A 17960-nucleotide genomic window follows, 5' to 3' on the forward strand; every position below is an offset into this window, starting at 1 on the left:
TCACAGTTCAAATCAAAACTGGTGATTTTGGTCCTTCTGGGGAATGGAATTCCTAGAAATGGTGTCTGTCATTGTTGGGTTTTGTTCTCTCATAAAATAAGAAGTATGGGTCACGTAAAGGCATTAAGTGTCAAGTAAAATCTACGTTCAGATTGCAAGGAAGTGAAATTGTATCCCTTTTATAATTTCAGGCCAAATGTTAAGAGTTTAGCATGCCACATAGTCAGTCGATTCTGTGCGCACAAATAAATCACAGTTTTTATATATATGGCACTTGAAACACATTTTTCCACAGTTATAGAGACAAGGATTCCAACTGTATATGAGATGGGAAAATCAACTATACGTAATCATTCTCTTCTGCAGTAGAATTAAAGACACTTACAGTAATGGACTGGGCAGCAGTAGGAGTAAACCACTGTCAAAGGTATCAACAATTTTCACTTTTACCATTTATCTCTTAGAAAAATCTGCTTGCTGCTTGTATATTCCTCTATATGATTTCAGGGGGGAAAAAAACCCCGTGCTGCTTCAAATTTCATTTTTAACAGTTAATTGCTGCATAAATAGATAGCATAAAGAAAAGCACAGACGTCATAAAACTAGAATGGTTCTGAAATATTCAGTTTCCTCTTAATTTACATTTCTTATGCAGCAGAGACATCTCAAAGACCTACTCTGAAGTGACTCTTTCTAAAGGCAGGCAAAGTTAAATTTGCCTAGAGAGGGTCTGAACTAGGAGTTTAAACTCCTCACCACTTTGAAGGCAACAGAACCGACGTTTATTGTCGAGCCATGCTGAACCACAGCCCCATCTCTGGATAACTAAAGACTATGTGGTGGATGGATGCTTTAAGAGCTTCCCTGGAGCCTTACAGTGCATATTGTGTTGTCTGTTTAGATGACAAACTCCTGGGAAAGCCTGGACCGGTACATTTTTCTGTGCTTTGTGCAGCTCTACTATTTACGGTGTTTAAACTTATCATCATCGTTAATCCATTGATAAACCACCCTAAGGAAGCCAATGTCACCTGCTCTGCAAGAGCAGGGCCTCAAATGTGGCATAAATAGCATTTGCTCTCCATTATTTACAGTGCCTATCATAGTACCCTAGGGAGCCATGCCTTCAGTGCCTAATTCATGGGTCACGTAGGGGTGATGAGCACTGACTTTATTGGACTGTGAATTAGGCCACTGATACATAACACCCCCAAAGCCTGCAGACTGACCCTATATACATTTCTATAAACACACACACATACACACACACTTCTGTGCCTTCCACCCACAACATCAAACTGTGCTATCAGGCCTCACTGAACGTCACTAAACCTTTACCAATTTCCTGACCGAAGCCACCTGCAGAATCAGACAGAATACTGCATTTTGCAGTAGTGCTGAACGTCCACCAGCATGCTGTATCCCACCTGGCTATCACCCCCTTCTGTGTATTTCTAGAAAGAACTGGCCCCTTTGTATCAACTTCAACTCATACAAACTTCAGCTCTTGCAACATTACAGACCAAGGTAATGTGCCATGAATTATCAAATGACATCACATTAATGTGATTTTCCCTGTCTACTGCTTTCACAATAATTGAAGCAATAGTGACTTTTCTAATAGAAAATAAAAACAACCAAACCCCACAAAAAACTCTAAAAAAGATCTAGGTCAAAATGTTACATTTATTTTCAATATGTCAATCTTGGTTTTCCACTTAATTTGATGGCATGAAAGGATATTTAATGACACAGAGCCACTGTGCATACTGAGCCACATGTGCTTGTGGGCAGTGCACCGAGTTGCACAGTCCCTGTTACAACACTCCAGGCATTAATTTTTAAGTAAGCCGTAGGACTTTAATATAAATTGGTGGGTGACTTTTGAAAGGTGAATGGCATAGCTAAGTTTCACCTTTTGCTGAATGTATATGATTCTTTGGTATTTGTATGTGCATAAAAAGACTTTCAAATAACTTCAACTGGGAAGTAGCAAATTAGCTCTGTCATCCGACTGCCTGGAGTAAAGGTCCCATCTGTAAAGCCTTCCTTGGGCAAAGGGCTTCCTTCCCATTTGTGGTTAAAAGGACGTGGATGCACAGAGAAAAACAAATCCAAAGGGGGAAGAGAACAGGAAAGAGACATCCCAAAGAAGATACATGTAATTTGTATTGTACTGCCCGTTATGGCAGTAAATTCCAAGCAGGGCTCATGCAGATATCTTTCTCTGTGCTCTCTCTATGGCACTAAATCTTACTTCCAATGTTTAGAAATTATAATTATTATAAAATCTGCAGACAAAGTCTTCTATGAAACCCAGCATGAGAACTTGCCCTGCTGGTGTAGAACACTGCCCTTCCATGTACTGCAAGATATAGTTTGAATTCTGAATTAATGTCTCATAAGAAAATAAAAATAAGTCTAATTCTCACCTTTATTGGCTTTGTGTGGCAAGGTTTTGGTAGCAGAGGGTCTACAGGGATGGGTTCTGTGAGAAGCTGCTAGGAGCTTCCCCCAAGTCTGATATAGACAATGCCAACCAGCTCCAAGACAGACCCACAACTAGCCACAGGCTGCTCATCAGACATGGTGGTAGTGCTTCTGGGGTAACATATTTAGGAAAGGGAAAAAGATGCTGTGACACAGCAACCAGAAGAGAGGAGTGAGAACATGTGAGGAACAACTGTACACACACAGGTCAGTGAAGGAGGGGGAGGAGACTCTTCAGGCACCAGGGCAGAGATTCCCCTGCAGCCTGTGGAGAAGACCATGTTGAAGCAGGCTGACCCTCTGCAGCCCATGGAAGATGATTGGGAGTAGAGGTTCCACCTGCTGCCCACAGAGGACTCCATGCTGCAGCAAGGTGATGAGCCTGAAGGAGGCTATGACCCTGTGGCATGTGCCCATGCTGGAGCAGGTTTGCTGGCGGGACTTGTGACCCTGTGGGGGATCCATGCTGGAACAGTCTGGTCCTGGAGGTTTGTACCCCATGTAAGAGACCATATACTGGGGCAGCTCATGAAGGACTGTCTCCCATGAGAGCGACCCCATGCTGGAGCAGGTGAAGAGTGTGAGGAGTCCTCCTCCTGAGAAGGAAGGAGTGGCAGACACAACGTGTAATGAACTGACCCACACCCATTTCCCACTTTCTCATTATTTTATTGGTTTTATTTGTCATTATCCTACTCTGATTTTGTTGGTAATAAAAATAAACTTATTTCCCTGAGTTAAGTCTGTTTTACCTGTGATGGTAATTGACGAGTGATCTCCCCCTCTCCTTACCTCAAACCAGGAGCCTATCACTGTATTTTCTCTCCCCTGTCCAACTGAGGAGGAGAGTGATAAGAGCAGCTTCAGTGGACACCTGGCCTTCTGCCAGGGTCAACCAAGCATGTCACCCCTGATATTCCACCTTACAAAGCACACCTTTACAGACCCAGTAGTCTTTAGTCATGAATTATAGCAGCAGTTAGCAATATCGAATACCTATCAAATCTATTGAAGACAGTCTCTAAAATAAAAAAGTTTAACATATCTGTTTTAATCAATCAAAACCCTAATAATCTCCATTTCTCTGAGCAGTAAAACCCACTTACATTACACTTATATACTTCTGCACAAAAGAAATTTTCAAATAAGTAATGGAGAATGTCTCTCATGCTGCACTGAACTGAGAGTCATAAATACTTCCAACAGTCCACATTCACTTGTTTTACCTTTTTTTTTTAACAGAGGAACTAGTTTCAGCCCAGAACTTAAACAGATGCTTAATACCCTTAATACATTGTTACAATACAGACAGAAAAAATAACTATTTACTCTGTGTCATGTTTGAGTTCCAAAATATTAATGTTCCAAAAAAGGATAACAAACTTCTAAACATTTGCCAATAAACATAACTGTATTTTTAGACCTTCCTCAACAAGAATTTTCTGTAAGTTCCAGGTATGTCATTCAAAATTTGGTATAAAATCTTATGTTTTAATGACTTAAATCTAGTGGACAAATGAAGAGTACTCAAAGTTGACAGAGTGCCTTCTTTCCCACTGAGCATGAAGAGGTGAACACACAAGTTTCTAAGGCTACCTTGTAATTCTCCAGCATCAGGTCTATATTTTTGGCCTTCAAATATGATGCCAAAACTGCTTTTAAAAGTAAGACAAGGATTCCCCAGCATCAGCCAGGAATGTCAGTTCATCTCTGGGATGAAGGAAGTGTGTGGAGTCAGCTGCTCAAAACAGAAATGAAACAAACTAAGAAGTGGAAAAAGCGTGGGTACAGAGTACCCACAGAGTGTGTGGATTTCAGCCAACATAACAGTCTCCATAGGACCAGTTCAGCTGGCTTTAAAAACTGAACAGCTGGAAGCCCCTGCCTTGTACAGAGGTCCATTTCAGCTTGTGATGCTTCTTGAGTTGAGCAAAGTATGCATCTGACACATGGCTACATCTGCCTACTCAAATGTATGAGCATAGAGAGGTCCACTCCAAAGAATTACTTAAAAAGAAGTATCAGACCTCTGAACCACATCCCAATTCACTTCATGGAGTGTGACAAAGTCAAACGGAAAGGAGAGGAAACAGATGTGTGATGCAAGACATAACAAAAAGTCACAGAGAAAACTGTCAGGATGCAAATGGACACATTAAAATCTGTATCTTGTTCTACTACTCTAGTGATTTTTTTCCCGATTCTTTTATCTAGCCTCATCTTTACTCTAGGTCAACTGGAAGAGTCACCACATGTTACTGATACCAAGAAAGCTCATAGATTTCTAAAGAGAAATACACACATGAAACACTTAAACAACTACAGACTCTTGAAAGATACTCATTGAGAAATGTAAATACCTGTTGTCTCCAAGGGTAGGATCCTTGGGTTTAGCATCACTATCATAAACAAAACGCTCTTGGGAGATCACTATGACATTGTCTGAAGTTTCATTTCCCAAGATAGTGATCACAGGATAACCCATCTGTAGTGTCCATTGATCCATGACTTCTTGGATATTTACGGATTTTCCAACCCTTTTTAAAGCCTTCAAGAAAAAAGAAAAGTTTCAGTATGTTGAAGCAATATCACCATCCAACACATAAAACTCTTTTTTTATGGTCACAATGACCATAATTAGTTTTAAATGTTTAAACAGTCATCATACATGCACACACACAAATTTACACCCAGTACACACACAATACATAATTTAACAAATACAGTTCCTGTATTTCTTACAAATAATCATTGATCAATTTTGCCAGAGAAGAGAACAGCAGTCAGAAAGTCCTGTTTCCCACATTGTTCAGGAACTTCTGCTCTAACAGAAGAAACTACCTGCTTTACAGGCTTTTAGTAAGAGCCCAGAAATACTGGGTGACTTTCTCCAAAAGATGTTCTTGACTAGATGAAAAGACACAGCGTCACTTGGTTTAGGGTACCTAGGATAAGGCATATTCCAAAGGGCCTGATTTCTAGAAGTACAGAGCTTTTCTTTTCTGAAAATCAAATGACTAGTTATTTGAGAAAACTGTCCCTCGTGTCCAACGTGAGGCCATGTGCACCAAGATATCTCCTGCTCCTTCATAAACTGCACCTGTCATAACACACGGCGCAGAAATATTTTCATACTTGATACTGTATGTCAATAAAAATGCTGTTTTACAAGTGGATTTTTCATCTGAAACAAAAAGAGATACAATGGCATCATGGGGGATGAGACTGGGTATAAGGAAAATGACAGACATCATTTGTTCTTCAGCAATGGAAATGTCCCCAGCTGCCAAACAGTCCTAGATCACAGGCTGAACAACCTGTGATGAATACAAGTAGAACCCAGCAAGACGTCTTTAGAACTGAAGCAGCAATTGCAATGCATTAGGAACAAAGCATCTGGCAACAAACATGCTTACAGGAGAGGCAAATGGAATCACTAGCATACAATAATATAAGCATACAATACTATATAGTGGTCACAGACCAGAACACAGTCTCATTTTCTTAGTTTCTTTTGATTAGCTGTGGGTTCTGCTGTTCTTTTAAGACCTCTCATTGTCCAGAACTGTCCCAAAGGCTTTAACAGAGGAAGACACCAGGTGAGAAGGAAGACAGACTTTTGCAGTGGCATTAAAATTCAGATTAAGACACAGTCTTAAGAGCCTGACTGTATGTTACACATCTCAACTACCATCATCAGGCAGTAGAGACATAGGATTCAGCTCAGTTGCCCACACATAGGTGGTCAATGTTGTTTGACCTTGACCTGCCACTCCACAAGAGTATGGATTTTCCCAAAGATGTTACATTGAACCATTTGTGCTTGAGGACATGGTCTACAGGTGGACTAGGCAGGGTTAGGCTGTGGTTGGACTCAATGATCTTAAAGGTCTCTTCCAACCTAAGTGATTCTATGATTCTATTTAGACTCTGTATGTCTTGAACACCCTACCGCACCTAATCTGGCACTGACTGCCTATATTTGAACAACTCAAGTCCCTAGTCAACAGTCAAAGTTTCACTATAAAGTGCCTAGTCAACTGATTTACTCTCAGTGCTGAGTATACTGACCAGATTTTGAGGACTCCAGTTGTTTCTATTCACCAAATGTCAAATGAGATGCTCTAAAATATTCAACACATTCTTGCAGAACTAGTGGACCTACAGCAGAAATGCTTATCTCATGTGGCAACTGGAAGCCAGACAGGGTAAATTAAGGTAAACCTTGTTAGATCTTTACGAACAGGCAAATTAATCTGGTCCTCACTGACAACAATTGCAGCTTGGACACCTCACTTATGAGTATATACCTGCTTGTCTAGATAAATGCAGATGTCTTGACTTCCAGATGAATCCTAGCTTTGGTGTCAATAGTTACAACTAGATTGTCATGTTTATGTATGGCTGGAATTGGAACTTGTGCCTAAACTCCCCGACTGTTCTCTACACTGACTTGCACTCTGTCATTTTTCAGGAGTGCCCACACGAGCTCTGTAGGTGAGAAATTCAGGTGTCCTTGGATGACTATGAAAATTAAACTCTGGACCTGGGTCTTAGAAACAGGAGCCGAGCTTGGGCACAGCAAACAAAGGGTGCACAGACGTAACAACTCTTAAGTCTGTATGGCGTGTCAAAAGTAACAATAAATACTTATCTGTTTACACCACACTTTAAACCTCTAATAGTTTTGTCCTTCGCTCAAATCATAACTCCACACAAAGCCACAGACACGCCTGATGTAAATGCCCAGGCACGGCGCTTTCATGTGCCTTCCAGCTTACGGGCCTCAGCGTGCCACCACTAAAGTCAATGATAATGGATTCCACAAAGTATCTTTTACTGCGCATCAGTGACACGGCACAAGCAAGGACTATATTTAACATAACAAAGAATAGAAATGCTGCAAAAAAACCCCGTGTTTTAATGTTGCCACTAGGTTAAGTCAAATGGAATTTCTTCGCATCACTTTTTGTATTTCCTCTGGGGTCTGAAGGATCTCAATATGTACTATTCATTCCTAACCTCACCAAGAAAAATAACACAGTAAATTCCTGCTTCTCTCTCAATGCAATAGATTAAAGCGTATTACCTTTGACAACGTGTTCCAGAGATCATTTCTGGCTGCATTGCCATACTTGTGAATGGTTAAATAGTCCTACAGAAATAAAATAAAAATACAAATCAGTATTACTATACACAAGCCAAACAACTAGAGCTGTGCATCACTGCTATTGTAAGTTAAATCATATTAATGTTTGCATTTGTCAGAAATCTAGAAATATACAATATGTTCATCCTAAGGGAGTAAATAAACAGTTTCTTAAGCTCGTTTACAATGCAAAAATTGTAGCTTAAAATTTCATTTACAGCATTCAGTGCTCTTCCTTCTCTGTGTAAGTCACTCAGTAAGCTAAATATTTTGAATATACATTTAAAATACATGTCTAATCTCAGAAGGGGTTCTTTGGTAATTCTTGGCAATGAAAGAAGCTGCTCACAGTTCCAGTAGCTATTTTAGTAGGTCATTAACAAATTTGCTCTCTTGGATGATAGCTAGATTTATTACAAATGATCTAACTGAGCAATAGGCTACATGAACTACAAACTCTCATCTAGGGAAATCCTGGTGCTTCAATGTCAAAATATATCATGCTGGCACTTGGGGCTGTAACAGGTTATCAAAAAGGCTCTCCATGACAGGGGGCGGTGGAAGAGGGGTGACAGGAACTCAGTTCTGTGTTTGTGAACAGGTACGTCCATGTGTGTTTTCACAACATACATGAATCAATGTCTGGAAAGATTATAAACCAAATGCTTTCCTTTATTCAGCCACAGTTTCAGTTTCTGAGGGTCCCTTTTTCTCCCATAGCAACCAGAAAGGTAATACCTGATAAGCCACCATCACATCAAATTAACTTCCCAAATTAATAGTTTAAGCATATGATCAGGTAAGACTGGGCTTTTCAGGCACAAAATGCTTCTCGTGTTTAATGACTTCTGGAGAGTCAACACTGTTTGACTGGAAGAATTAAGTGAAAAAACACATCAGAGGTTATAAATCAATGGGTACCCCTGCATTTGAATTTCTACCATCTTCACTTTACACAATGGCAGGAGACAAACCCTAATTTGCAGCACAATGATAAAACTGGGACAAATCTGCTGACTCTGTTATCCGTGCTTTATGTGAAGTAAGATACTTTGGGAATAATTAGTATTTGGAAAGCAAATTTTCTGATACACAAATTGTAGCACCTGTGACAGATTTAGCTTTTGTCAGCCAACTCCGAGTACAACAGGCAGCGACTCCCATTTAATCACAGGCTAGGAAGGCTAAATGAGAACACTGACTCCGTAAATGCAGTGCCTACTCTAACAATGTCATGAGAAGAACTTAGAAAACAGACAGTATCATATAGGCTGCACCTATAGTACACTGTGCTCCCATTTTGTCTAAAAACACAGAACCATCTGAAGCACAGTATATTTAATAGCTTTCAAAGCTAAGGAAGTTGAACTGCACATTAAAAAGCTAAAATAGGAATAAACAAAAGTGGGAAAAGGGAAGTGCCAACAAATATACACATAGCTCTGAAGTGGTATGAGAAAATGGTGCATATATTGGGCCTTCTGAGAGCTGCTTTCAGAATTGTTACACAGCAAAATAAAATGGGTGCAACACTTGAGGATTTACTCCATCCAGGTGATAATCTTGTTTACCCATCTACCATTAGATATTAGATTTTGCATTCAGAAAGACTGCAAAGAGACCACATGCTTCTGCCCTTTTCATCTTTTCTCCCATATACATATCGAGAGGTTTAGCTGTGGCTCGTCACTCAGTTAAAAATGTATTATCTTCCAATCTAACACATTTATCATACAAAGGAAAACAAAAGGAATCCTAGCTTTTACAATGAAATAAGAAAATACAGTGATGAATACAGCATGAGAACAGTCCTGGTACCATACAACTTGATTGTCCATTCGTTCATTGCTCCATGAGAGCTGCACTGAGTCCACACACACAGCATCAAACAGGAGTCTTATCGAATGTGTAACAAGCACAAAAAGCACAAAAAGCAGTCCTAAATGACAGCATGTATCAAAATACTCTTCCAACAGTAAAGCTACATTGCAATTCAAAATCTGAGTGCACTTTGTATAACCACAAGAGCAGAAAGCTACAGAACCAGGTCCCATTAAATGTCCTCATATATCAATACCTTGTTCTCAATAATAAGCAGTAGCAGACACCTAGAAAGGGTATAAAACAGGGCACACATACAGTGAAACTTTGCTAGCATGCTCTCCCATTATCCAGCACTCCATGGCACAAGGAATCCTGAGCAGATTATGATCTTTTAACTTAGTAGTTATATTCTGTGAATTTGGCCATTTGCTTTTTGAACCCACATAAATATTTAGCATTTGCAACAACTTATTAAAAAGCATTTACCACTTCAATGATCAGCTGTGTGGATATGCCCCTGTTTTGAACGTCTGCCAGTCTGCTCATGTCATCTGTCACTCCCTTGTTCTGGCACTAGAAAAGAGAGTGAACTACCGTTTCCTACTTCTCCCTCCCCATGCTTTTACAGATCTCTATCTTATGTCTCCTCACACCAGAGCTTGCTTTTAAACTGAGGACATCACCAGACCCAAACATTCCCCACTATACTGTAGCTACATCCAACTTGCTGTAAAGATGCCCCATTCAAGCTGATGACTTCAAAGCCAGCGAGAGTTACCATGACCCAGACTAAACTTTCATTACTGAATTAGCAGCCTCTCTTGAACTACCTTTCATTGACAGGGACTCAACTTTAAAAGGAAGATAAAAGGCTTATACCTATCAGCATCAAATATATTCCAAGAAGCACTAAAATACGCGCAAAACATCTATACATATCCTGCTTGTCTGGTCTGAGGACTGAACAAGCAGGAGTAACCCATTTTTCCACCTGGAGACCCATACCTAATTCTTAAGTAGCCTGCAAAGGGGCAAGAGACACACGAGTCACAGAACAGGAAAGGAGGATGTCACTGAAAACACAGCTGCCTGGCTCTAAGCTGTGCTCACAAGGCACAGCTCCAAAGGAGGTAAAGTGACTTAAAGCCACTTCGTCATAAACACATATATATGCCCAGAACCATCTGGCTGCAAGGCTGCTTCCCATCATAAACGTGCAAGTCTGTCACCTTCAAAACCTGTTCCATCAACTGGAGCATGTCAGAGCATGGAGAGATGCTTCAGCCACCCTCCTTACTCTCTGCTGTAACCCTGCAGTATGATTACAGTGTGATTAGAAAAGATGAGATGAAAAGCCCTTTGACAACCGAAGACTACAGTTCCCACTTTCCCTCTCAGTGTATTGCCAGCTCTAAAGTTTTTCTTTGTAGAAAGAAAGTTCACAGGTACTGGCACAATGTCACTCAACATTAAAATTAAACAAACACACAGACACAAAAATTATCATTTGGTTTTACATTCTCAGCAGGCATCCTCTTGTAATAGTCTTCTTAAGGACTTGGCAATAAAACACGAAGCCACTCTTTGCCAAAAAGAATAATGGAATGTGATCCCTTCACCTCTATCAATTACCCCCTCAAAAGTTAAATAATCAGACATGTGGCTTTGAGATGTGTTTTAGTAATTTTTAATACCAAACACTAAATAAATAAATCCAGAATTTGTCATGTCATGAAAACAAAGTCCAATTACTGCACAAACTAAAACTGAAGATCTTGCAAATAATCCCAATATATTTAGGCTGTTATGTCAAATAGTAACCTTAATCTACCCCAAAAAATTAAAAGACTGAGTGCTTGAAGTAGATAGCTTGAAGAGCAGTAGAAACATGAGCACACTGAAAAGTGCTGAAGGAGTTTGAAAGATATTTTTATAGTAATTCTGCACTGACTAAATTTGCAGACCCTTTACTGTATTAGACCCTTTTTAAGAAAATGAGATTATTTATTTAAAAGGAAAAAATCTTTTACCCCTTTTCAATCTTTGTTCTCTCCATACCACTAGGGACTGAGCCTCTTGGTTTGGAAAAAATTAACTACACCACCATGCAAACATGATAACACTCACAGCTAATAAAAGGTAGCAACCAATAAATGCAAAGAGGTTAAACAAGTAAGTCTCCAAACATGTATCTTACTTTCAGAGGAGACTTCAGATCTATAACTGTGAACTGAAACATCAATTCTAGGACCAAACTCCTTTCTCAGTTTATCTGTACTAAGTTGATTGGTTGGCTGAAGGAACAGCTCCCAGTTCATATCAGTGGTGCTGTGATCTGAAACAAATCAGCATTCAGTAACTTACTTTTCCTCCTAAAGATAACTGGGAAATTCCACTATATGAGATGAGTGAGGAAAAAATAGCAAAATATTTCGGCATCAAATTATTGCAGCCACATTCCTCTGAATGGCCTCATTTCTCAGGGTTCAGAAAACAGCAGTCTTGCCTCTGCTTCCCTCTTTCGTCTTTTGTTCCTACTCCTGGGTGCACATCCTCCTCCCTTCAGCCTACAATATGTTCCTGATGAAGAGTTTTATACATGACTACTGTATCTCACTGAGGAATTAAGAGCTACTTATAAAAACATTTAGTTTGGGTGAAAATCGGGCTCTAAGGCTCTGGCTATCAAACTCAGTGTTTGTTTTCCCAGAACTTTGTGTATTTAACCTTTAAGCCACCAGACACCATCTGACAGATGCCAAGTCACTGATGCCATCATTTTCCCCCCTTTCCTTCACAGTGGTAACATCAAAGCTGCTGTCGTATATTATCCTGGCATCACCTAACACTCAAATAAAAAAGTTTGGGGAGGGATCAGAGGGAGGAAGCTACTGCATGTTTGCAATGGTGAGTGACAAACACGAGGGAGTGAGAACCAGTGGCAAAGCACTATCAGAGAGCTACAACATGAAGATCCCTGTAAAAGAAGATAACTACTGAATAGAAAAGCTAAAATAGTCAACTAGGCTTGCGGTATTTTTCAGCTGTACAACAGACCGACCCTTGAGAAAAAGCATTAAGGAAAAGAAGTGACCACCACCCAGACAGGGCAGTCTGACAAGCAGTAGGGTATATGCCCCTTATCAGTCATGGTAAACATTGTGTAAGGCAAATTATATGGGGGTTAACTTTGTTTCCGAATTAATTTATACCTGTGAGTTACGCTGCAGAGCTGGCACCAAACTGAAGGAAGAGCTGTGATCAGACCACTTATCAAAGCAGTACTGCAAAGCCAGCTAAGAAAAACCCCAGAAACAGACTTTTTTCCAGGTCAGGTAAGTCAAGTAACTTCTTCACATCCTACATCAGTTTTACTAAGAGTGCCCAAAACTGCTTCCAGGCAGTCACATCAGAACTACCAACCCAGAGAATACACTAAAGTCGTGGAGTATGTTTTAACTTCCATAAATAAGTTCTCCCAGAGGATCAAAAATGTTGATATCCTTCCTATAATTTAATTTACTATTGCATTAAAATTAAGTTACTCTCTGGCAAACAAGCCAAGAATTAAACCAATAAGAAAGCATTCCAACTTAAGGTAACAAAACTTCAAGGCCAGACTGGATGGGGCTTTTGAGCAACCTGGTCTAGTGGGAATTGTCCTTGCCCATAGCAGGAGGGGTTGGAATAAGATGATCTCTAAGGTGCCTTCCAACCCAAACCATTCTACAACTCTATGAAAGACCAACATCAAAATGGTATTGCAACAGCAAGCATATGAGGAGGAGTGTAAGGCCATGCCTGCAGCGAAGAGAGTTTCCACCTAGTACTAAAATCACATCTGTTTTATATACAGGTACTTAGTCTAGCTCTACCATCAAAATGTCTTCAAGACAAATGATTGAAGACATTTTGATGGTAGAGCTAGACTAAGTACCTTCCACCTTGTCCCCAACCCCCTATTTGCAAGGCTCCTTTGCACACTAGACACCTGAAATGACCTACATAGGAAGTAAATCTATCATTATTCACGAAGGACGCCCCTCCTTCCTTGAACAAGCACACCAAAAAGGAGAAAAGGACTCCAAACTCTTCCAATGGTAAAAATGAAGTGGCACTGGGTGGCCATGCAAGGATGGGAATGAACAGCTGAGGAAAACAGGCGGCCAGTTTCCTAAACCAGTGCTCTCTCAAGCTGAGTTACAAATATTAGGATAGAGACCAGGCAGAAAGAAACACAGTCATGATTTCAGAAGAGAGTTATGAGAAAGATTATCAAGGTATCATGTCTGAGGGAAATAAAATGTTTATTTTGAAGAGTATTTCTTTAAAGGAGATACCTCAGTGTTCGGCTAATGGTGGTCAGTACCATTCCTCACCAATAAGCTAATTTTTACCATGGATTAGTTAACCTTCATGAAACCTTATGTATGGACACTATCATTCAGAAATGAAATAGCCTCAACTCAGTGACTTCAGGTCAGAATGAAAACACTACTGTGAATTTGAGTAAATGACGTAACAGTTAACTTCAGTTTTGAGCATCCACACGGAGCTACAATGAGGTTTAGCTAATGCTAATACAAATACAATTCATATCAGCTATTTTAAAATGAACTTTTGTGTCACCCTGTGTAAACATAGCTTAAATGTCATTTACTTGGCATTCAAAACAGAACTCTGAATTAACATTTTACATAACTTTGAACAATCAAAGCATGTCATTGCAAAGGATAATCTTTATTTTCTTATTATTTTTAATAATTCTTCGCATACTAGTGGAGACACATATTTGAATTTCTTTCAAATAGAAATTTCCTGGCTAACATATTTGAAAGTGAATAGTAATTCTATCTCTTCGTTTTCTAAAAACTATGTCCCAGTAAGATGCTCAGGCCTGGCAGATAGGGTTGTTTATTTATTTAATCTTTGTAAAATCCTTTTTCATTTAAAAACAACACAAAACAATTATTTTATCTGCTCCATATTGCTAATTTACCCAGACTGCATTCACACCATTAGCTGCATTATGCAATTAAAAATACTTAAGAGCAAGTAATACGTTCGATGTTCCAAATAATTCTACTGTGGTACCACAGGGAAGACATGTTTAAAAAGTCCACCTGACACCATCCCACAGATACATCAGGAACTTCTGAGCTAGCTTCTAGTTTCAAACTCAAAAATAGCTTAAAAAAGCTTTTAAAAAGCCTAATGAGAGCTGCGCAACATACTTCGGAGGCATCATGCAAGTCTACACTTCAGCTGCGTTTTGCCTACTCTTTGGACTAGCACGACAGTCAAGGCATAAAATCCTAGAGAAGGAAATCACTGGAATACCATCAATGTACAGCAGCTGAAATTCCAGCCCTATATTTTCAAAAGGTAAATTTAGATTATTTTTTTTTTTCACACACAAAAGTGATACAATGCTCGCAATCATCAGCAACTGGAAAATATCCACTATCAACATGTTATATCTGCAATTAAATCATTACATCCAAGCAGCAAGCTATAACTACTAATCAGGAAGAGTGATACTGGAACCATATATGGAAATAAATCTTAATTCTCTCTAGAGCCAATGATGCTGAAGAGGCCACATAATTATAGTATTTTACTTTGTCCTTTTTCCTTTGTAATTCATAATACTCCCATACGCTCTAACAATAATCAGATCAGCAGAACTGACATTTCTGGTGTTAAATGGGTCAATGGGATTTTCGTCATTGATTTCAATGGGAGAAGAATTAGGGCAATGTTGAAAGCATTTCATCCATGGTTTTGGAAGTGTAACATTCATTTAGAGGATACAGATTGGACCTGTATCCTGCCCCAAACAGCAGGCCATTCAGAATGAGACATAAGAGAAACGAGTAAGAGAAAGGAGGAGGCAAGAGCCATCGTTTAGTCAATGGGACTGCTTTCTTCACTCTACCTGTTTCTTGTTGATAAGAGACCAGTACCATAAATCAGAACTAACCCAACAGAAATCAGTATGGCCCTGTAATTTTCATTCCAATATGAGAAAAGAATCAAACCTCAAACCACTCGAAGAAATGCAATTTTGCAATTAATGCATTCACTGCAACTCAGTGAATCTAACGTGAGTGGGGCACCTAAAACAGATCCAAAATTTGTAAGTTTCCAAAAATATATCCTGCTCTGCTGGGAATCCTTATTAAAAGACCAAAATTCTTAAATGGTGAGGTTTACTTCAGTTGTAAAATTCACCTTCATCTATTAGCTATTAACATGAAGAGGAAGGAGGTTCCATTTTGAAACACAGCAACAGCAATTGCAGAGTTCTGGCAAAGCAGTTTGCATGTGAAGCCCAAAGGGAACAGTTAGAAGGATTGCAGAGTTATTGCCTAGCAGAGTCTGATGGTATCTGCTGCGTGGTAAGACACTTGCTAGTATATTAAGCCTGGCTTTAAAGAAAAATGGTTTTGATGTATTATTTGGTGGTGGTACTAAACTACTGAGCTAAGAACAAATCTTACAGAACTAAGGTACTCTAAAATTGAACTGCATGTATTTTACTGAATTTGAACATTAGTTTTAGTTCTGCCTTGTCTGGTTGTTTAATACATTTGAACTTAAAACAAGATGTTGCTCAATAATTATATTTTTAATACATACCAAAAATGACGGAATCTTTTCAAGAGATGTTTGAATGGCACCTACTAATTGTGACAGGTTGGCTGCTTATTCCTCTGCATTTACTTGAACTATGCCCAAGGATTGCTAACCAGGCAAAAAATCTCTGCTATACTTTTCTGCATTACTTTTTTTTATTGAAAACCCAGAATTAGAATGAAATTAATGATACTTATTATGAAAAGGTCGCCATAAATCACTCGAGAAAGCTTATTACGAGTATGATTTGCATGTCACTGTGTCTAGATCTTAACGATCTGCAACATTTGTACAGGAACAATGAATAACAGATAGGAAAGCAGCAACAGCTTTGGCTTTGCTTATAAGTTATATGCTGCTTGTATCAACTGAGAAAATGTTTCTCATAGTGCAAAAGACTATCATATAATACAGTCACTAGAGTTACATTTTATATTTTAAAATGAAGACACCTTAAAATTCATTAGCATTTACATCTGGCTATGTGATACTGTGTCTACTTAGCTACAGTAACTGAACTTTAAATTTATATAGAGGAAGAAAAAGGAAGAGAAAGTAAAAAAGGAACAGGGGGGAGAAGGAACAGGAGAAGGAAGATGAGAAGGAGGAGGAAGAGAAACAAGGAGGAGGAGAAAGTTTTGATGATGGCCTGTTTTATCCAGCAGGGACTCAGCTTTTTTCTGAATGTCCTCCACTGGGCTGAACAGTAGATTTATTTCATTCCCGACGTGTATTAAGTGTCAACTAGGAGTTGAATCCTGCAATCTCTGAGCTGGAAATATCCCCACTGACTTCCAAAGAGCTAATGGAAATTTTCATTGCGCGGGGACAGCAGAATCGCACACAAAACGCGTACTTCCAGCGCCCTGTAAATTCCATTGTGCTGCTTCATAGCAACAGAGGCGAGGTTGCCACTGAGCCCCATCAGGAGAACCGTGTAATTTTATTCCAAAAGAAAACATTTTCCTAAATAGCTGCTCAGCCCACTGACGTTATCTGCGAATTCATGCCTATCATTCTTTCTCTTAATAATTCATATAACAAAAATGAAGGAGAAAACAGTCATAACTGAATTTCACATGCAACAAAGTAAGAGCTCACCTGAAAGCACACCAAGTGGACTGCGTACACGGTACCTGTAAAATGACTGTTTGTAACATGGACACAAAAGGTAATCCTGTTCTGAGAAAATACACTTAACAAGTTAAGTAAATCGTACATATACTGGTTGTTTTTCTTTTTGTAAGAAGCTTTAGCAGTAGAACAAGAAAGCAACATTTTATCCTAGTTGAAGGACAGCACAACTTCCTCCTAATGATGGCAACAGGGACTTTAACCTTGCTCTGAATGTGGGTACTGGGGACATTGCCAGCTATTGAGGTTCACCTGCCATAACCAATCTTTATAACTACCCCTGCTGGGACCTCTAACGTGGCCAAAATGTAACAGGACTGAAATCTTATCTTCAAAAAAGTTGATCTCAGACTGAATTCCTCTCCAAAATTTCAGTCAAAACCAGAAACTAAGTATGGAAAATATCATATTTTACCTTTTATTTGCACTCTTTCATTTGAAAACCTCTGCTGACCCCATGCACTGGAGCACAAGTATAAAGGTGCAAAGGGAAGTGATCTTGTTTCAGGACCACACTTCTTCCTATCACTGATCAACTTGAGGTGACCCAGCAGACAGAGAGTCCGCCCCTCTCCCCTACTGACGGCTCACAGATGCCAAAGCTTAAAGGGAGGTGACGGCCCTCAAGCAGAAACCAAAGAGCTCATCTCTCCCCTCTCTTGGCAATCCTTGACAGATGAGGAAGAAAAGTGTCTGATCCAAATGCTCCAGGGACAGAAAAGCA

The 17960-nt window shown here is 39.4% G+C and overlaps 1 protein-coding gene across 1 annotated transcript in view; it reads right to left on the reverse strand.

Moving 5' to 3' along the window:
• The window catches only part of TRHDE (thyrotropin releasing hormone degrading enzyme), a gene marked incomplete at its 5' end in the record, with an annotated part of 210923 nt that overhangs the window by 63058 nt on the left and 129905 nt on the right, over positions 1 to 17960 (reverse strand). The window contains 2 exons of the mRNA XM_084270637.1: positions 4851 to 5038; positions 7580 to 7645. Of these exons, the coding sequence (XP_084126763.1) occupies positions 4851 to 5038; positions 7580 to 7645 (254 nt within the window). The remainder of the gene's footprint in view (positions 1 to 4850; positions 5039 to 7579; positions 7646 to 17960) is intronic.

The sequence above is a fragment of the Gallinula chloropus genome, assembly GCF_964237585.1.
Source record: "Gallinula chloropus genome assembly, chromosome: 1".
Lineage (NCBI taxonomy): Eukaryota > Metazoa > Chordata > Aves > Gruiformes > Rallidae > Gallinula > Gallinula chloropus.